General features: G+C 39.4%; 2 protein-coding genes across 2 annotated transcripts in view; both read right to left on the reverse strand.

Annotated features, from left to right (window-relative positions):
- Positions 1 to 2,995: 2,995 nt before the first annotated feature.
- Gpr150 (G protein-coupled receptor 150) lies at positions 2,996 to 4,296 on the reverse strand. The gene has a single exon (XM_042691100.1). The coding sequence runs from the start codon at positions 4,294 to 4,296 to the stop codon at positions 2,998 to 3,000; it is 1,299 nt and encodes a 432-aa protein (XP_042547034.1). The 3' UTR covers positions 2,996 to 2,997.
- Positions 4,297 to 14,378: 10,082 nt separating this feature from the next.
- The window catches only part of Arsk (arylsulfatase family member K), a 28,854-nt gene continuing 21,840 nt past the window's right edge, over positions 14,379 to 21,392 (reverse strand). The window contains exons 6-8 of the mRNA XM_042691099.1: positions 19,849 to 20,073; positions 16,483 to 16,707; positions 14,379 to 14,776 (exon numbers count right to left, since the gene is read on the reverse strand). Coding sequence (XP_042547033.1) covers positions 14,478 to 14,776; positions 16,483 to 16,707; positions 19,849 to 20,073 — 749 coding nt within the window. The 3' untranslated portion in view covers positions 14,379 to 14,477. The remainder of the gene's footprint in view (positions 14,777 to 16,482; positions 16,708 to 19,848; positions 20,074 to 21,392) is intronic.

A 21,392-nucleotide genomic window follows, 5' to 3' on the forward strand; every position in this document is an offset into this window, starting at 1 on the left:
TATCTGGCACCGTTCCCTACCTAATGGATTATTCCCAATTTAGCCTTCAAGACTGAGCCTGTTTTGTTGAGTTCACTGCCAAGTTTCCCAAGGTTGTCAGATGCTCCTTTACAGTGCTCTCAGCACCTCCTGAGTGGACCCCCTACTAATGTACCTGACACTTCAGTGTAGTTGTCACACTGTTTCCCATATCTGACTATATTGCCTGGAAGTGGGAAATGAGTTTTATTCATCTTACCACTTCTAGTGCATAGCATATCACCCAACACAAAGTAAGTAGCAAATGTATATTAATGAATATTAAAATAATGATAGATTTGGGCTTATGAACATACTTCTATTCTATTTGGGTGACCTACTTCAGGTATTATATAAACATAACATCTTCTTCAAGGTAGGAGGCAAAAAAGAGAGGGAGGAAAACCTATAACTTAGTAACATTCATTGTCAAAATTCTAAGGAGGTTGGCATGGTGGTACATGTCTGTAACCCATAGAGGAGTTGTTGGTTCAAGGCCAGTCCAGGCAAAAAGCTTAAACACGTTCTCTATCAATAAGCTGAGTGTGGTAGCATGCATCTGTTATTCTAGCTATGCATGAAGCCTAATTAGCCGAATTGATGTCTGAGACTTCAGGAAAAACACAAGATTGAAAAATAACTAGAGCAAAAAGAGCTGGAGACATGGTTCAAGTAGTAGAGTAGCTGCATAACAAGCACAAGGCCCTGAGTTCAAATCCCAGTACTACTTCTAAATGAACAAACAAAAGTTTCTGGAGGAAGGAAAGTGGTTTACAAGACCTGATTTTGCAACCTGTGTTCTATAAGAGAGGCCCATTCCTAGGCAGCATGAAAGAGGGTTTGACTTAGTAAGAAGCCTGTGTAGAAGTGCAGGGCTTTCTGGTTAAATCATTTTTTACTAGACTAGTGAGACCCAGAGGCTGGTAAGAAATATATACATGGTCAATTTAAACAGATTGTCATGGACTGTCATGTAGCTAGAGTAAACACAGTAAAGGTTAAGAATCAAACATCCAGTCAAATCTGTTTAGAAAGAAGAACTTATGTCCTCATGTTGGAAAATGGCAGCCTCCCCCTATCTAGATCACCTGGAGGACACTGGGAAACAGCCTCCAGGTGTAAAAACCTGTTGGCCAGAGCAGGCCTGTAGCATTATCTCTCCTACCCATTGCAGCTTTCTTTTGGTGTCATTGTGAGATCCATCTGATGGAAAGAGGGTGAGGAGATGTTGTCAAATTCATGGAGAGCTGATGCAAAGATACATTCTTGCTGGGTGAAGACCTTAGCCATGTCTTTTGTCATTGTTGGATTGAGCAGGTGGAATGAATACATCTCCTTCCACTGGCTGTATTTATCTCCCCTATCTCTTGGCAGCTATCTGCTATATGGGTCAGCCTGTCTGGAAAAGATCAAGCCAACCCCAGAAAAAGCTGAGTCCCTTCTGCCTGCTGTGAGCCAAACTGGTGACCATACAAGAAATATATATATATATATATATATACACTATATATATAGTGTATATATGTATATATATATATATATATACGTGCCTCTAGTATATGTATATATATATATATATACTATATATATATATACATATACTAGAGGCACGTAAGTCACAATAAATGAAGATTTCTGTTCTTCTACCTTTATCCCTCTTATACCTTACTTGATGAAATATGCAACAATTATGTATTGAGTGCCTACTATGTGTCCGGTGTTGTTGGATGTGTTAGGGAATGTATTAGTGGAAAAAATAGTCTTCAGAAAATGCTAGCTCTATAAATTAGCTTCAACCAATCATTTCCTCTTTCTGAATCTTTCCCTTGTATTTGTTTATGAACCATTCGCATCTTTGTGGGCTCTTACGTGAAGGTCATGGCTAAGCACCTGGATATATTATTTCCTCTAGAACCAAGGACAGTTAAGAGGAAGTCATGAATCAAATTTGTTTCTTTGTTTTCAGCAATCCACACTGATAGACATTGAATTGATTTTTTTAGCAAGAGTTTCATGGACACAGGCAGTATTCAGTCATTTCAGCTTCCCTTTACCTGCACAACGCCTTAACACTCCCTCAGGGGCAGTGAACACTGTCCATATGCACAAGCACAGGTCATCTCTTCTCTGGTTTGGTCAAGACCTTCACTGACAAGCTCCATTTGGACACTACACTACTCTATGTGGACACCAAAATTTAGAAGCTAGTCTGAACAAAGGAATTTTTTTTTCCTATAGAATTCAGTCAGCCATGTCTGAAAGGCACTAAGGGGAGTCTTTATGTTCCTCTCCCACAGTCTCAGCTTCTGTTGACATGGAAGCTAGACTGGAAATAAAAGCCACACTGATTTTCCTCCGAGAGAAAACACATCACCAAGCTTTTTTTTTTTAAAGTCTTGATTGTTCAGTGAGATTTTTTTTTATTTTACAAATCATGTGACACTGAAGTGGCACTCGGATTACATTTCTGACACTATTACTGGGTACAGCTCCTAGTCTGTCTCCCAGATAGAGCTATCTGAGAGATTTTCCTCTTGGTAGGAACAGCAAGATTTCTGGTCCCCAAAGTACACAATCTGATTTAAGCACAATTCAAGAGAACTACCAGCAGATGATACAACAAAGCAAATAACAGGTTTGTCAATTTAGCTAAAATAAGTGGTTTTACTCACAACACAAGGGAAGTGTGAAACACAACTGCAAAAATAATAACTATGTAAGTTTTTTTTTAGGGGGGGGACTTCCCCAGGGTCTCCTTTCATCTCCAAATGAGAAGGCGAGAGGAACTGGAGGGAAGAACATAAATGGGAAATCTAGGAACATGTAAACATTATTAGGAAGTACAGTAGGAGAAAGGGGTCACCGTTGCTGTCTCCTAGAGACCTTGCTGCCTGTTCTGTAAATGGCTGGGCGCCGTCCACGTGTAGCTTTGGAGTCTGAGCCTCCGGGACAGAAGACCTCCCGGAGCCGAGGAAGTATCTAGAAGGCGCTTTCGCAAGAGCAGGGCAGCGGTCTGGGAGGAGGCGGTGGTGGGCGCAAGCAGCCCTGGTTTCCCTGATCCCGCCGAGCGTGGTGGTAATGGGGATGGGGCCAGCGGTGGCGGTGGAGTACCTGGTGGTCCCCGATCCCTCCGCTGTCCTCGGGGACTCCCTCCCGCGCGCCACACACACAGGCCAGATGCCTTCGCAGCCGCCTGCAGAGCCGGCCGTCGCCCGCCTGGAAGTAGAGGTAGACGAAAGGATTGAGGGCGCTGTTGCACACCCCGACTACGCGCACAGCCACCTCCAGGCCCTCTCCCTCCCAGTCTCGAGTGGGGCCGTACGACCACGCGGCCACCAAGCGGGTGGCGAAGTAGGGCAGCTCGCAGCCCACGAACAGCAGAGCCAGCACCAGGCTCATTTTCAGGCTCTGCACCTTGGCGCGGGGCAGCGCGCTGGGCGCAGAGGCTGGGCGGGCCGGACTGGCTGAGCCGGGAGCTGCAGCCGGGGGTGCCAGGGGCCGGCGCTGCCACCAGGCACGCAACAGGTGGCTGCCAGCGACGCCCAGGACCGCGACGGGCGCCGCGAAGCCTACGAGCACTTCGTACAGCGCGTAGACCTGCAGGTGCCAACGCGGCAGAGGCGCGAAGATGCCACGGCAGCGACGTTCCCCCGGCCAGGCGCGGGCGGCGGGGGACGCGGCGAGCGAGGGTGGCGGCGGCGATGGCGAGTCGCCGCGCACCACGAAGGTCGGAGGCAGCGCCAGCAGCAGCGCCAGCAGCCAGCCCAAGGCGGCGAGGGCGCGCGTGGACATCGGCGGCCCCAGCGGCCGGCGCACGGCGCGCTGGCGCTCGAGGGCGATGAGCGCCACGAAGTGGGCGGAGGCCCCCCGGCCGGAGGCCCGCAGCAGCTGCGCCAGGCGGCAGGCCAGGTCGCCTGCAGTCGGGCTCGGCTCGCCCAACAGTTCCCAGGCCAGTTGCGAGAGCGCCGTGCCACCGCACGCGTACAGATCGGCCACGGCCAGATGCACCAGCAGGAAGTCCATCTTGCGCCGCTTCGGCCCTGCCCAGGACCCGCGGCCGCCACATAGGCGGCACAGCACCGTGATGTTGCCGGCCACTGCCGCCACCAGGATGATCCCCAGGAACACCAGATGGACCCGGTGCCCGGGCGGTAATAGCTGCGGTCCCGGGGTCAGGACTCCCTGTCCCGAAGTCAAGTTGAGACCCCAGCTCAGCAAAATGGGTACGGAGAGGTTGGGCGCAGGCGGCACCGTGGAGGGGTTGAAGGGATCGTCCATCCTTAGCCGACAGCTAGCGGAGGCACCGAAGAGGGCGGGAAGGGTATGAACAGCCAAAATGGAGACGAGGTGGCGCTGAGTTCCCAAAGTTAGTTGAAAACAATAACAACAGCTGCAAAACAAACACTGAGAGGGAGATGGATTCCAGTGGATTTCCCGTTGGTTGTTTTTGTAGGTTGTCCTTGTCGTTTGTCACTCAAATGTGGGTTGTACATTCGAGGAACACACATGATTCTTGTTCTCCACCTTCCCCGCGTCTAGACCCCCAATCGAGCAGATTCTCTTCCAGTCGTGGCTACAACCCCCGATGCTGTCCTCTGGGCACCTCATCCAGTGGCTGTTTACTGGTAGAGCATAGATAGATGTTTGCTTTGGTTGGCCATTGTAAAGGCTAAAGTTACCCAGGACCATCATGCCAGCTTCTGAGAATTCTCCCATCCCAAAGAATTTTGCGCTTGCCAGCTAGAAAGCAAAAGAAAGACAGAAAAGGAAAAGGAAGGCACAGGAAAAAGAAAAGGAAAGGAGCTAGTTTTGCTTTAAAACAGGACACGAACGTTCTGAAATACCATAGCTATGCACTTAGCAGGGACATAGGAAACTCAAAGGTTGTTCTCCAGTGTCTCTTCCACAACCGTGTTGGTGATGGAAACTCAGGCCTCACACATATTTGGCAAACACTGTACCACAAAGCTACATCCTAACCCCCAACAGTGTTTTGAGCTGGGGGCACGGGGAGAGGGGCTGGGAGCGGAGGGGAGAGGAGTCATTAGATGCATCTTTGATGAGGATATGTGCCGCAGCGAAAGAGAGCTAAGGGGCAAGACTGTTGCCAGACAATTAGGAGTGACAGTGGTTGGCACTCCTTGTTACTAGAAACATCCGATGACAGCTGTTCTTGCCTCTCAGTCACGTTCGTTTCATTAGTCTGAAGAGGGCATTAATAGGTTTTATGCACTTCCTATCCCCTAGTATTTAAATCCAGTGAGGGATGTGTCACCAGGCTCCTCTTTCCCGGTTCTGTTTTCCAGCAGATGGGAGGTTGCTAGGAGAGACTACGCCTCCAGTAAGCCTAGAGAAAAAGTGACTAAGAAAACGATAAGGCAGCCAATTTTTTTTTTAAGAAATCCAAGTCACAGGAAATGCTTTACATTTAATGCTGCCTCTTTTAGCGGAGCGCCTTCACAAACAAATTTTAGTTTCCCTGCAGTAAGCATCGTTTTATCATTTGTGCATCCTTCACATTCATCATGGTAAAAGTAGAGTTTCCTGGACTTCCTGGTCTGGGGACCAGGGAGGTGTGGCTATCTCCTGGGGTCCCCATTCCCAGGCTGAAGAAACACTTGTCTTTGAAGGAGGGTTAGTTAGATGGGCTATTGGTGACAGTTCTATGAGTTGTTGTAGGAATCTCATTTTCTAAGGTCTCATATTGGGACCAGATACATGGCTGATATTGGTGAATATGTGTTGTTGGTGAATCAGAATAGAATGCATTTCAGATAAAACAAATTCTTACCTTGACTATAAATCCATCACATTAGGAAAATGCTCTGTGTGTGTGTGTGTGTGTGTGTGTGTGTGTGTGTGTATGTATACACGCGTGTGTACTGGTGCTTGAACTCAGGTCCTTGAGCTATTGCTTACCACTTGAGCCACACCTTCAGTTCTAGAAAATGCTTTTAATATTCATGCAGGAAACACTGTGGAGTTGCTACGGATGGGTATGTCTTGGATGGGTATTTAAGTGTTACAGTCAAAGCCCTGCAAAATATAAAATTCTAGTTGGATTTCACAATCTTTTCTTAAAGAGTTTCTCTACAGGCCCTTTCTGTGTAATGTGCACCATTCCAGCTTATGATCCACTCTAGGCAAAACCATCGTTCTTTGATTCTATAAAATGTTAGTTCAGCATCTCTCAAGATAATTCTATAGTTTATTTCAGAGTTGTTGGAATGCTCTTGTGTACCAAAAAGCAAGAATTTGAATTTGACAGCTTAGCTTTAGTAAAGCTCCACCAAACCATTCATTTAAAGAACTAACCATTTATTTTAGTACCAGGAATTAAACTCAGAGGCTTCTGGCTTGCTTGTCTGGGTCGCTCATGGCTGGTGCTCTAACAACTCCAGATCCTCTTTTTGCTGGTTAATTGGAAACAGAATGTTTTCTTCCCTGGCTGATTTTGAACCACAATAGGTGTGAGCCATTGACACATCTTAAAATTAATTCTTATAAAAATGATACATGTATATAATTTTCTAAGTCAGCATAGAAATAGAAAGCTGTTATCATAAAGGGTACTCATCCTCACATATTCTCCTTTTATCTACTCCCTTCTAGAGGGAACTTTAGATCTATTATTTTTTTGGAATTTACTTAATTTTATATTCCTAGTGTATAATGTTATTGACAATATTTTTTTCTATTAACTTGCTAGATATAAAGCTTTCATTTCTTTTTTTCCTTTTATTTCTTTTTTTTATTGTGAAAATACTGTACAGAGGGGGTACAATTACATGGGCAAGATAATGAGTACATTTCTTATTAAGCATTGTAGGCTCCTCCTTTGTTTCCGCTTCCCATCCCTTCCCATCCTCCCCCCCCCCCTCCCCCCACTCAAAAAGCTTTCATTTCTTACCTTTATCTCCATTTGTTTCCATTTTCTTAGTATTACCCTAGTTCAAGGCCCACGACTGACCAAAAAAAAAAAGTATTACCCTATTTTTTTTTTTTGGTTGGTCTTGGGGCTTGAGCTTGGGTGCTGTCCTTGTGCTCTTCAGCTCAAGGCGAGCACCCTACTGCTTGAGCCACAGGGCCACTTCCGATTTTCTAATAGTTAATTGGAGTCAAGAGTCTCACAGACTTTTCTCCCAGGCTGGCTTTGAACTGTGATCCTCAGATCTCAGCCTCCTTAGTAGCTAGGATTACAGGTGTGAGCCACCATCACCCGGCTCCCTAATCTTGTTAGACCTATATCAGGGTTTCCATTATGGAAAAATGGAAATATTCTGGGTATTTTTGTATATTTTAATGATCATTATTATCTTTCTTCTTTTTTATTTCTTTTTAGTTCTAGGATTTGAACTCAGGCTCTTGTACTTGCTAGGCTGGTGTCCAGCAATGATCCATACCTCCTGTCTTGTTTTTCTTTAACAAGTGCCTTTTCTTAATTTTCATTGCTACAACAGCTAATTCTATGCTTTCATGTAGTCACTTTGTAAAATTTGTATACCATCAGATCCACAGCATAATATAGCAACTCCATTCCCCTTCCTCCCCACACAAAAACCTTTCCAGACATCTCCATTTTTCTCCTAATTGGTGTTAATTGTCCCCCCTGCCACTCCCCGACTGCAGCAAAACTATAGCCAGGGTCTTCTCACTGCAGTCCTCACTGAAATTCTGCTTTTGTCTTGGGTTACTATGGTTCCTTTTTCTTGGAACTGTGTTTTATTTTTGTTGTATTTGTTGACTTCTCTTTTAGTACAACAAACATCTCATAAGGCTTAAAAAAAGTTTGTACAGAGGTGAGGACTAAGCAATGAGAGGCCTCTTTGTGTTTATCACTTGACTGTCTTGGACAAGTGGTCCTTAGCCTATTCTCATCCTGGCATCTTACTTCACCAACATCCTACAGAGTCCTCTCACCTATGTTAATTCTAGTTTCTTATCTCGTGTGTGTGTGTGTGTGTGTGTGTGTGTGTGTGTGTGTGTGTGTGTGTGAGAGAGAGAGAGAGAGAGAGAGAGAGAGAGAGAGAGAGAGAGAGAGAGAGAGAGAGAGAGAAGAGAGAGAGAGTTTTCTTACTTGGTCTATCTCCCTGATTTGGCAGAAAATATCCTTAGAGATTGCTTGAGAAAGGGTAATGTTTATCTGACATATATATGTTATATACATATAAGTTAGCATTAAATGGTGGTTCTGAAGCAAAGATTGTGACTTTTCATGTTATAAATGAAAAACATCTTTTTACATATATGCAATGTCCATGTTACAAATAAATCTATGAAGAACATCTTTTAAAACATTTTTTATTATGAAAATACCATACAGAGGAGTTATATTTACATGGGCAAGATAATGAGGACATTTTTTATCAAGCATTGTTGCTTCCTCCTTTGTTTCCCCTTCCTATCCCTTCCCATATCCCGCCCCTCACCCATATTTCCCCCCCCCACACACACACCAAAGTTGTAAAGTTCGTTTTTTTTTATTGTAAAATACTGTACAGAGGGGTTATAATTACATGGGCAAAATAATGAGTACATTTCTTATCAAGCATTGTAGCCTCCTCCTTTGTTTCTCCTTCCCATCCCTTTCGGTCCTTCACTTGCCCCCCGCCCCCAATCCTCCCCGCCCAAAGTTGTAAAGTTTGTTTTCCACATAATGACTTGTACATCTCATTGTTGCAATGGGTCCACCTGTATCCCTAGTTAAAGGATTTGTTTTTCCCCTTCCCCTCCACAAATTATACCAACATCAAATACAGTGAAAGCAGGGGTTATACTGTGGGGGGAGGGACATACAAAGCAACAAAGAAATAATCTTATAAATGTGTTAGAAACAATCACATGAAAGAAAAAAAAAACATTTGAATACATATCTTAGGGTTCATTTCCCTAACATCACCTTATCTGACCTTTTCTGCTTGACTCATGCATATACTAGATATTGCAAATAAGGGAAACCATGGGACCTATGTTTCTTTGGGCCTGGCTTACTTCACTTAATATAATTTTTTCCAAGCCTTTCCATTTCCTAGCAAATGGGGAATGTCATTCTTTCTGATGGAGGCATAGAATTCCATTGTGTATATATACCACATTTTCTTGATCTATTCATCTACTGAGGGGCATCTGGGTTGGTTCCATATCTTAGCTATGGTAAATAATGCTGCGATAAACACAGTCGTGCTGGTAGCTTTAGTGTGGTCTTTTTTGTAAACATTAGGGTAAATGCCCAAAAGTGGGATTGCTGGGTCATAAGAGAGCTCTATGTGGAGTGTAAAGTTCGTTTTTTGACATAACGACTTGTACATCTCATTGTTGCAATGGGTCCACCTCTCTTTGTACATAGCATATAATGAGTCCCTTAGGATAAAATATTAAAGTATTTTTAATACATGATGCTGAATTGCCTCTAACAAGAAACTCAAAGCAATGTATGTGTTTTTCTCTATTGTCACAACAATATGGGCATCATATCATTTTTTAAACTTTTCATAGTTGGCAACAAGTGTTTATTAGCTTTATAAATGGAGTATAATCCACATACCATAAAATCCAGCCTTTAAAAAAATATTTTTGACACTAATAGGATTTGAGCTCAGGACCTTCCAGTTGCTAGGCAGAAATTGTCTACCAGTTGACTCATGCTTCCAGCCCTATTGGCTGTAGTTATTTTTTGGATAGGTTTTGTACAGTCTTATGCCTCACTGGGACAGAGATCCTATTTATGCTTCTTGTATAGCTAAAATGACAGATATGCCTCACTGCACCCAGGTATTGGTTACAATGGGGTCCTATGAGCTTTTACCCAGGGCTGGACTTGAATTGTTATCCATCCCCTATCTCTGCTTCCCAAGTAACTATAGTACAGCTGTAAAAATTTAGCCTTTTAATGCATATGGTGCAGGTGCAGGTTTTTATTCAGCATATTCACAAGTTTGTACAACTAATTCCAAAGTGTTTTCATGATCTTCCAAAAGAATACTATAGCTGTTCTTCCCACCCAGCCCTGCGAAGTACTACTTTGTCTCCATGGATTTGCCCTATTCTGGACATTTCATATAATCATACAAGAAATTGCCATTGTGTATACTTTCTTTTACTTAAACCAACTTTTAAAGATTTATGTTGTAATATATAATAGTAGCTTATTTCTAAATAATATTCCATTATATGGATATATCATGCTTTGTTTATTAATGCTTTTAGCCAGTGTGTATTTGGGCTGTTCCCCCAGTTGATATACATAATTTAAAAAATTGAACATACAAGTTTTGCTTTTGAGACAGGATCATGCTATATATGTGGCCTGGGCTGGCCTTGAAACACAGTTCTTCAGATATCAACCTCCTGAATAGAATATACTTAGTGGCATGAGCCACTCATGTCTGGCTGGCAGGGAAATGAGATTTTAAGATTAGATCTGTTACTATAGCCTCTGGTCATAAGATCTGGCTCTGGGTCCAGATGGGAATTAAGAGTAACAATAGAATGTATAAAAATGATAACTTGGGTTATACTTTTGGACAAAAGTTCAAAGAAACCAGAAGATATATACATATATCCCTATTATAACTGGGACACAAATCTTTCTCCTGATACTAGGGACCAGGGCATTTTGGGGAAGGCGATTTTCACTCCTAGTATGACATTTCCTATAGGAGGTGGATTGGAAAAACTATGTTGAGAGCTCTGAGTGATGGTGCCTGTGTGTAACCTTGGCCAGGAGGGTGGTGGCTCAGGGCCAGCCTGGGTAAAAGTTAGCTAGATCCCATCTCAAGCCAGGCATTGTAACACTTACATGCAATTTTAGTTATTTGGGAGATGGTAGCAAGAGGATCATAGTCCAAGGATAGCTAGAGCAAAAGCACAAGATCCTATCTGAAAAGTGCTGTCATGCTTGTATAGGGCGTATGAGCCCTTGACTTCAGTCCCCAGTACTGCATAAAGCAAAATAACAACAACAAAAATCAGTGAAGATAATTTATTCAGTTCAAGGTGTTATACAGTGAAATTATATTTTTAACCGATCAGGCAGTCATTTACTCAATAAAAGGTCAGTTACACTGGAGGCCTGGCTCAAGTGGTAGGTAGCTGTCTTGTATGCAAAAAGCTCTGTGTTTAATCCCTAGTACCACAAAAAAAGAAGAAAGAAAGAGAACATGGGAAGAAGAATAAAAGGAAGGAAAAAAAGAAGAGAGGAAGCCAAAGTCAATTGGGTAATCATTAAAAACAAGCAAATTAGCTAAATTAAGACCTCTAATATGTAATGTCTAGATGAGTCAAAGACCTAAGGACAAGAAATAAAACTGTGGAAGAAGGTAAGTGTGAAGACCATTGTAAATATGACAGAAAATTCCAAAGTCACAAAAATATATTCATGTAATTTTAAATTAAATATTATTTTAATTAAAAATCATAATTGTATATATGGTACAAATAGCTATAAATTTGATAACATGAAAATATAAATTTCTGCAGGTTAAAACATCAGAATAATGTAAAAAGACAAATGACAGTGACAAACTAGAAAGAAAATATTTGCAGGCTTTCTTACAAGGAGCTAAAATCTAAGGCATGCCTGTAAATAGAAAAGAAAGAGTAACAACCAACAGGAAAACAGGCAAAGAATAGAAATTGTAATTCATAGTTAAGTTCAACTTTCTAATGGCTATTCAATATATGACAATTTATCAACTTTATTCATAATAAGAAAAAATAAAAATATTTGATATTTATCAGGTTGGCACTTTATACAAAGGCTATGCCTTTCTGAAGAGTATCAATTTGGATAACCTCTTCAGAGGTAATTTGGTTGTATTTACAATAATATTGTAGATAAACGCTTGACTCAACAATGTCACTTCTAGATACTTACTGCCAAATCTGGGAGAGGGAAAAGAAATAAGGAGAAAGATAGTATATAGCGTGACACCATTGGAAGGACTAGTGGAAAGAAAACATCTATTTGTGCCTAAGTATATGGCCTGTTAATGAAAGGATGAACATGAAAGTGGTTTCAGTAATCCCTCCTTGGAAGGGACTAGGAATGGACAAATACTGAATACCCTTCATGCTTACATAACCCTTTTGTACCTTTTCAGTCTTTAACCTCATGCATATATTGCCTGTGTGCACAAGAGTAGTAAAATCAGCTATATCCAGGGGCTGTCTTCCATTGAATATTTCTAGTATTCCATCAACTGAGTCATTAAACTCTTATCAAATACTCACAGAATTGTTTTATGGTTGATAAGCAATAAAACATTTCAAATATTTTCTGTTCTGTATAATTTGGGGAACAAATTTCTATTATAAATGTCTATTACAGTTTTACATCAGTCTCTTTGATACAATCATTAAATTGTTAGAGATGCTAAGATTAAGGTCTTAATAATAACTAAGCATTTTGAAACTATGTAAGTCTATGACCATTGTCAATTAGATATAGTACATTCTTTAAAAGAAAATAAGTAATCCTGTGTAATGCCAAGCACTCAGAATCCTGTGTACACAGGAAAAGGCAAACACACTTGCAAGTTTTCTACTGGTATCATGCTTTCTTCTGCACACATTATCCACTCTTGCATCTACTCATAGCTCCATGGGAATCTAGAGGTCTCCATAGTTTGAGATGAAACTAACTGAGGTCAAAGACAGTATCCTACTCAGTAAAAAAAGAAGTGTACAAGGGAAGAATCTGGGTAAGAAGAGATTAGGTAACGGAGTAATGCCCATCACTAGTGAGCCATGGGAAGGAAGAAGAAAGCCCTTTGATGAAGTCTGGGAATCAGGGACCAAGTGACATAGACTCAGAGCTATCAGAAATTCTTGTATTTAACACTTTAAAAAATAACCTTTTCTACTTAGGAATATTATATTTTAGGCCTATTCTTACCTGAGTTTTCCCAAAGATGTTTAGAAGACTAAGAACATTTAATTTTCTTTTCTATTAATTTAGTAAGTCAGTAATAAACTGAGATAAATCCATTGTAATTACTTTTTTCATTCATTCAACAAACCAAGTGCTGTTCCAAGATGCAGGGAAGTAATGGTGTACAAAAGCAGGCAGTTCTCTAGGAGCTTACCTTCTAGCATGGGAAAAAAGTCAAATATGTCATATGGTAACAAAAATGCAAGAAGAGAGTTTGATGACAGTCATGTGTGCATGTGCTGTTTACATCTTGTATTCAGGGAAGGCCTTTATGAGAAGGGACAGTCAACAGGGACCTGAGGAAGGGACAGATAGTTAGACCTATATATAGCTGAAGATAGTACTCTTTGTTATCCCCCAAGGAAGAACAAGTGCAAAATCTCTGATTCAGGAACCTGATTGGATCCTCTCTTAAATCTCAAGGAGGCCTGTTTACATGAGCAGAATTAGGGACAAGTTGATGAGGGGAAGAAATTATATTGGCACCCAGGTCCAACTGAAGACTTTGAACTTTTACTCTTGGTGAGATGGGAAATCCATAGAGTATTTTGAGCAGCAGTGTATGCAATACAATATGGTATTAACAATTATGTGATAGATTAAAATTGAGTAAAAGCAGAAGATGGCAGAGACTTGGGAAACCATAGCAGGAATGTAGGTAAATATCTTCCTAATCTTATAGGTAGAATAATATTCTTTGTGCTGAAAAACAGATCCCATGTTAAATATCTATTTCTTTATTAAGTAATTTAAGTATTTACTAATTCTTCCTGTGCATCTGGACACTAGTTTTCATTCTCATATATTTATGGATGATTTCCTTGAAAACACTTGAGCCTTAAACTGCTTTTGTAAAATTTTTGTGGTTTAAAAATCAATTTCATATGTATTTCTCTAACAAATTTGTCATTCTAATTCCATTTTAAGTAAGCCTCACCTTGACCATATAAGCAAAGATTAGAAGTAACTTTAGGTTTCTTGATAACTTGAGAGTGACTTAAAATTTAAAAACCAACAGATCAAAATATAGGTAGATATATAGGTAGGTAGGTAGGTAGGTAAGTAGATAGATAGGTAGGTAGGTAGGTAGGTAGATAGATAGCTAGATATCTAGATGATAGATATGATGATATCCTGAAAAAAGATGCTACTACATTCTTCCTGAACCTATCAGTACATAGGACTAGATTATGACAACAATATAAATTATATTCATTTTGTAGAGTATACTTAGGAAAGATGGAAAGTGTTAATGATATTTTTATCTAACATTCAATTCTTCACCATGTTCCAGGTGTTGTTCTAAGTTTATATAGTCACCACTATTCTTCATATTTTTATTTATAGAAAAGTGAACACCAGAGATGTTAGTAACTTGCCCAAAGTCACACAGTTGTTAATTACTGAGACAAGGTTTGAATTTAGACAGTCTGATGCAAGGATCTCTATCCTCTTTAATAGTATACCATTACTATAACTTTCATTTAAAATACATATTAACATACTTCTATGTAGCTCTAAAACATTATTAGTTTTGTTCAAACTTTTTTTTAGTGGTATGGGTTTTAAGCCACTGATTGATCGCATTTTCATATTTGTTTGGTTCTTTCAGCCACTCCTGATGCCACCTAAGGTTTGCTATAACATTTGAATAATTTTTTCCTGTGCTTTCTTTCCATATGATAAACTGCTCTTTATTATATTGGTGGACAGAAGCAGAAACTTTAGGATAGTTTATAATGGAACGAAGCCTCTGATCCAAAGAAGAAGTAAAGTCTGGATATTTTGTAGCAATATTTATTAGTTCATCTGGATCCGTTGAAAGATCTGAAAAAGAAATTAAAGTACTTGTCAAAAGTTACTTTCTAAATTGTTTTTTAGAATATCATTATGACAGATAATGTATTAGAATTTGTTTTCATTTCTTCTTACTATAGTAAAAGGAAGGACAACATTTAGCCAATATGTGACATAAAGATGTGTTAGTCAACAAACCCACACACATTGGTGGTTCAATAAGACTGTATCACTTAGAGATATCACAGACATCTTAGTTCTATGATTTTGGTATAACAATGAGATAATCTAATGACACATTTAGAATATATCTCCATGATTAAGCAATGTATACACACACACACACACACACACACACACACACACATACAATCACACACACACAATCTGTATGGGCCTATTTGAAGTGAGGGGCCTGTAGACATATATGGCTTTGCTATGTAAAGTCAGCTAGCACCTCTTTATGAACGAGTAATCCATAAATAAGTCCCATAGAATACAGTGGAGCTGGACATGGTGTAAGAAAAAAAATTTAGCTTAAAGATCTAATTGATCTTTTATCCAGCAAGTCCTGAATTGGGCAGCATCCTACTTAGTGAATTAGAAAAAGTGCTCCCATGAGCTAAGGAGAGGAAGTGGGCTTTATAGGCTGAAAAAAGATGAAGAAAGCAGAAACAAGGAACTTTTCTAGGGTTAACAGAGGAAACTTCCTATTTTGGGTCCAGTAAGTAAACTTCAGATCAGTTACACAAATCTCCTGTTTTCTGTAAACCTGACCTGTCTTAAAGTTCAGTTTGATTGTTTGGCATTTAGCATGATTGTTCTGGTTGGTCAGTTTTGTTGGACCCAATGGAGGAGCTCAGTATAAACAACGAGCTCCCATAAATTCCATTTAACCATGGCCATTAAAGGAGTAAAAGATGTTCATTATTTAAGGACATTAGTTTGGCCCTTAAAAGCTTATTTGGAGTTAACAATTCTGACATTTATAACTAGGAAGAGAACTTAGGGAGAAAAATGGACAATATGGGACAAATAAGTCAGAAACTATTTTTAAAAATTAGTTCCCAGATTAGTGAAGGTGACAGGCATATTTACTGGGGAGAAAAAAGACTGGATTTTGGAGTCAGACCTAGGGTTAAACTCTCAATCCTACTTTTTAGCTTTGAGATTCTGCAAAAGTATCCAAATTTTTCTGACCCCCTCGTCTCCTTTTCTATAAAAAACAATGAGAATGGTATTGTCTGGAGAGTTGGGATAAACACTAACAATATATGCGGAAAGCCAGGCTCTATAATCAATAGTCATTAATTGTTTAGAACAGATGAAACCCAGTACAATGAGTGTTGACTGCTAATGGGAAAATGAAAAGGGGCCAGCAAAAGCAGATCCAAAATTTTAGGGCACTTTGTCTGATATTCAAATGATGATTTGTAATGAGGTTGCTCTGTTTTGATTAGCTGAAAAATTTCAAATGACATCCTTAATTTTTTTTTTTTTTTGCTTTTACTACACATCACAAAGACTGGTGGTTTTATGTATATTTTGTAAGCAAACTGACTAGATTCAAAAGTTTACTTTATTAGCCAGGTGAATTGGATAATCTTTTCTACTTGTCCTAGCATGAGAATCAACAGATAGTCATTTAATCATGCTTACTGAATCTCTGGAGCAATGCTATGCAGACTGACTAATTACAAATAATATTATACTTAAAAATATATCAACAAATTTACCAAAGAGTTGAGGCATTATTGAAACACCATCAGAGTAGGTTATATACTTCCATTGGTTAGTTAGAAGCATATAGGTGGAAGCATTCACATTGCATCCATGGTATTCACTCAGAATCCAGGATGGGCGTAGATTGTCCACATTATCGACATTCTTAAGTCGTTCTGATGACAAGGGCAACAAAGAGTATCCACTCAGGTTCCGAGGCACAGGAATTCCAGCAATACCTTTGAACAAAAATATTTTAAAATAATTCATTCCTTAATTAGTTCAACATTAATAAATGACATAATTTACCTTTTTTTTTTTACAAGACTAGATATTATATGTGGATTTTTTAGTTAACAATAATAGAAACGTAGACTAAGACCTTGAAAAATGTCTGACTTAGAAAAAGGTTGCTGTTTGTTTGGAACTGCCCTTTTCCTATTGAAAAATTACTATTAATTATAGCTGCATATTTAAGATAGTTCCAAAACAAGTTGGCAATTTCCTCCTCAACCCCCTTTCTGGTTTCAATATTTCATAATTTCATGTAAATTTAACTATTCTCAATGAGGAAGAGAGGGAAGTATTTCATAAATAAATAAATAGTTAAAAACAAAGTATGTGAGAAAAAGGATTTACAGATATGAAAGTAACTGAGCTCCAGACAGCATTCAGTGTGAAGTAAAAAGAGAGAGTACAAGGGAAGAGGTTGGGTGAGAATAGGTTGGGTAAAGGGACTTTCATGCTCACTAATGAGCCATGACAAGGGAGAGAAGAGGCCCTTGAGGATGGCTGGGAGTCAGGGACCAAATGACATATACTCACATCTATCAGAAATTCTTGTATTCTAGTAAACTTTACTACTTAAGAACATTATATGTTAGGCCTATTCTTATCTGAGTTTTCCCAAAGATGTTTAGAAGACTAAGAAAAGTTAAGTTTTCTACCAATTAATTTAATAAGTAATAAACTGAAATGGGACTAATCAAATGTTCCTTTTTTTCCCATTCATTCAGCAAACCAGGTGCTGTTCCAGATGCAGGGAAGTAACAGTACACAAAACAAGCAGCTCTCCAGGAGCTTACCGTCAATATGGGAAAAGGGCGAATATGTCACAAGGTAATAAAAATGCAAGGAAGACAGAGACTATGGCAGGCTTTTAGGTCTGTGTATGTGCTGTTTTATATTTTATAGTCAGGCATGTGTGTATGTGTTGTTTTATAACTTGTTGTCAGAGAAGGCCTTTCCTAGAAAGGACATTCCAACAGTAAACTGAAGAAGGGGTAGAGAATGAACCCTATAAGATATCTACTTCAGATAGATATGATAGATACCTTTTTATCCCTAAGGAATAGAAAGTATAAGATCTCTTGATGCAGGAACCTGATTGGATACTCCCTCAAATCCCAAGGGGCTGTTTATAGGAGCAAAAGGAGGTGAACCACTTGTGTCTTGTTTACTCCAGGTCCAACAGAAGGTTATAAACTTTTACTTTAGGGGATTTGGGAAGTTGGTATACCACTTTGAGCAGCACTGTGTGTGACACAGGCTGATGCCAACCACTGCATTATAAATAGTCTAAAATTTAGTAAAAGCAGAATGTAGCACAGATTTGGGAAGCCATAGCAGGAGTTCTAGTAAATATCTTTTTAGTCTTTTATAGATAGAGTAATTTTCTTTGTGCTGAAAAACAAATCCTAAGTCAAATATCTATATTATTTTAAAAACTTTACTATTTTTTCCTATGCACCAGAAGCTTGTATTTATTTCTCATATATTTATTGATGATTTGTTTGAAAACACTGTAGCTTTAAAGGCTTTTAGAAAAATCTCTTTGATTTTGGTTTGAAAACATCATTTTCAGCCAGGCACCAATGGCTCAGCTTGTAATCCTAGATACTAAGGAGGCTGATCTGTGGATCATGGTTCAAAGTCAGCCTATGCAGGAAAGTATCTGAGACTTGTATCTCCAGTTAACTACCAAAAAGCTGGAAGTGGAGCTGTGACTCAAGTGGTAGAGTTCCAGCCTTGAGTGGAAAAGCTAAGTGATAATGCCCAGGCTCTTAATTAAAACCCTAATAATGACACACAAAAAAATAAAATTAAGAAAAAAAAACAGAAAGGAGGGAGAGTAACAGGGATCTAGGAATGGAGTAAGAAAGTGGCTGAGATATGGATAAATGTAACAAAGTGCTTTAGGATAAAGAGAAATCAGCCAGTGATGACTGAAGAGATTCTAAATTCAGAGATATAACGATATTCAGATAGAAAGATATGATATGAAACAAAAGAGAAAAGGAGAGGGCACTAATTTAACTTCCCTATAAAGAATTTGATTTGTTAAATAAAGGCAAAGACCTCATAATAGAAGATAAAAAGAACTTCTGTCTTTAAGCATGTGTCCTTCATGTTTTAATATTTCTAAAATTAGAGATATTTATGTTTGTCTTTCACCAAACTTTTACAAGTTGAGGGTACTTTTTTAATTGATAGTGCCACAGAACAGAGGACTTACAGTATGTAAATACTAATGAATTTAAAGTATTCAGTTAGATAGAAACCAACCATATATAAATTCCTTCGAATTTGATGATGGTATTATTCTAGTATTATCAACAAAATGCTAAGTATTGCAATCTACATGTTGCTGTTCTAGATCTAGAGCTATGCGTGTAGACATTAAGAAACTAATAAGGAGCTGGGTGCCAGTGGCTCATGCCTGTAATCCTAGCTACTCAGGAAGCTGAGATCTGAGAATCATAGTTTAAAGCCAGCCCAGGCAAGAAAGTCTGTAAAACTCTTATCTCCAATTAACCACCTGAAAACTGGAAGTGGGTGCTGAGGCTCAAATGGTAGAACGCTAGCCTTGAGCTAAAGAGCTAAGGGACAGCGTCCAGGCCCAGAGTTCAAGAGCCATGACTGACAAAGAAAAAAGAAAAAAGAAAAGAAAAAAGAAACTAATACAAAACTAGCAAAAGAATTTTGAGGAAAAATGATGACGTTTTCAGCTTAAAGGACCTTTCTTACCCTTTACAAATTTAATAGTCTTAAAGTAGGTAGAATAACCTGGAAAGGAAATGCTTAGATTTTAGGAAGAGGGTAGTCATCCAAATGACATAACAATTATTTAAAAAGTTATGTACCTAAGTATCATAGGTAGTTTACTCTATATAGTCATAACCTGATTATGAATCTATTGAAAGAAAAATGACTAAAGTGAATGAAGGACACTCAAATCTGACAACTCCTGTGCTTATTGCTCAGACTATGAACTTTACTTAGAGTTAAATAAGTTGTTCAAAGTGAAAACAAATCATCAGGACCTATGACTACTTTGCTTATTCATTCTTCAGCATTGTTACAAAGGAATATTTACTTACCAAGCATAGTAGGGTAAATATCTACAAGAGAAACCGCATTTGATACTTGGTGGTTGGCCTTAATTCCTGGCCCCATCATCACAAGTGGAATATGGGCACTGGCTTCATACATGCTCATTTTATAAAACTGCCGATGTTCCATTGCCAGCTCTCCGTGGTCTGCAGTATAGATGACAATAGTATTTTGAAGAAGTTCTAGCTCGCGAAGAGTCACAACAACTTCACCTACAATGAAATCAAGATAAATCTATTAATCTGTGTTTAGTTCATGTTTTATTCTACCACATTAAGTTTAAGTAATTCTGCCCTATAAGTTTGGAATGATACATAAATTTGTCAGAATGCTTTTTTTCAGTACTAGAGTTGAACATAGGCCCCTGTGCTTATGGTAGGCAGACACTTTACCTGAGCTATACTTCTAGCTCTTTTTTTGCACTTATTTTTCCTTCAGGCATATGCTTATGCTGTCCTCCACCTACTACACACTTCGCACTGTAGCTCAGATGTCCAAGCATATGACACCATACCCAGTTTTTTCCATTGAGACAGTCTTACTAATTTTTCTGCTGAAACAGGCTTAGAACTGTGATCCTCTCTATTTCAGCTTGCCACATAGCCAGGATGGCAGGTGCACACCACACTGACTATGTGTTGGTTGAGAACAGAGCTCATGTTGTATGCTGGGGTGGACCTTGAACTATGATCTTCCCAACTTCAGCCTCCCACATAGCTAGGATTATAGGTGTGAGCCACCAATGCCCAGATTTTAGGATGCTTCTTAAGATGTATATGATGCATAGGTATAGTGAACTACAGTTAGCCCAACCTCCTATAAGATGTATATGACTGCAGTTATAATAACAATATTGTAATCTGTGGTGTTTACACTCATTCCTTAAATATTATCCAGTACTTACTATGTGCCAGCCACTATGGGTGAAATGCTAGGCACCAAAGAAGCAATGCTGATCAAAATAGAAGGTTGCTGCCCTCATGAGGAGACAAATGGTATACAAGTAAACAGAAAACATAATGAATATTAAGGTGTAAACAATATAAAATGTAGATTAAATAGACTGATGAGTCTGGTTTACTGGGAAAGACATCTATGATGAGGTATAATTTGAGATGAAAGCTAAAGACTGAGAATGAGTCACAGACAGAGCAAAGGAAAGAACATTCTAGGTGAGAATGTAAAGGCACTGATATGAAGAGCTTAGCATGTTTTCTATTAACATATGTTCATGTTTCTCTCTGTCTCTGCCTTTCTCTCTCTTTCTCTCTGGTACTACTGGGTTTGATTGTTGGGCCTCACTTGCTAGGCAGGAGCTCTGCCACTGAGCCATATCTTTAGCTCTAAGGTGTAATTCTTGGGAGTATTCAATATGATGCCTCAGGAAGTACCTAGAACTAAATGTTTCTTCTTTTTTTTGGGGGGGGGAGTCCGGTTGTGGGGCCTGGGCGCTGTCCCTCAGCTCTTCAGCTCAAGGCTAACACTCTACCACTTGAGCCACAGCGCCACTTCCGGCTTTTTTCTTTTTGTT

Source organism: Dipodomys spectabilis, unplaced genomic scaffold (genome assembly GCF_019054845.1).
Source record: "Dipodomys spectabilis isolate Male_0828 unplaced genomic scaffold, ASM1905484v1 ptg000140l, whole genome shotgun sequence".
Lineage (NCBI taxonomy): Eukaryota > Metazoa > Chordata > Mammalia > Rodentia > Heteromyidae > Dipodomys > Dipodomys spectabilis.

Excerpts from the sequence above, each read along its gene's own strand:
- Gpr150 (XM_042691100.1), bottom strand. The coding sequence starts at position 4,296 with ATGGACGATCCCTTCAACCCCTCCACGGTGCCGCCTGCGCCCAACCTC.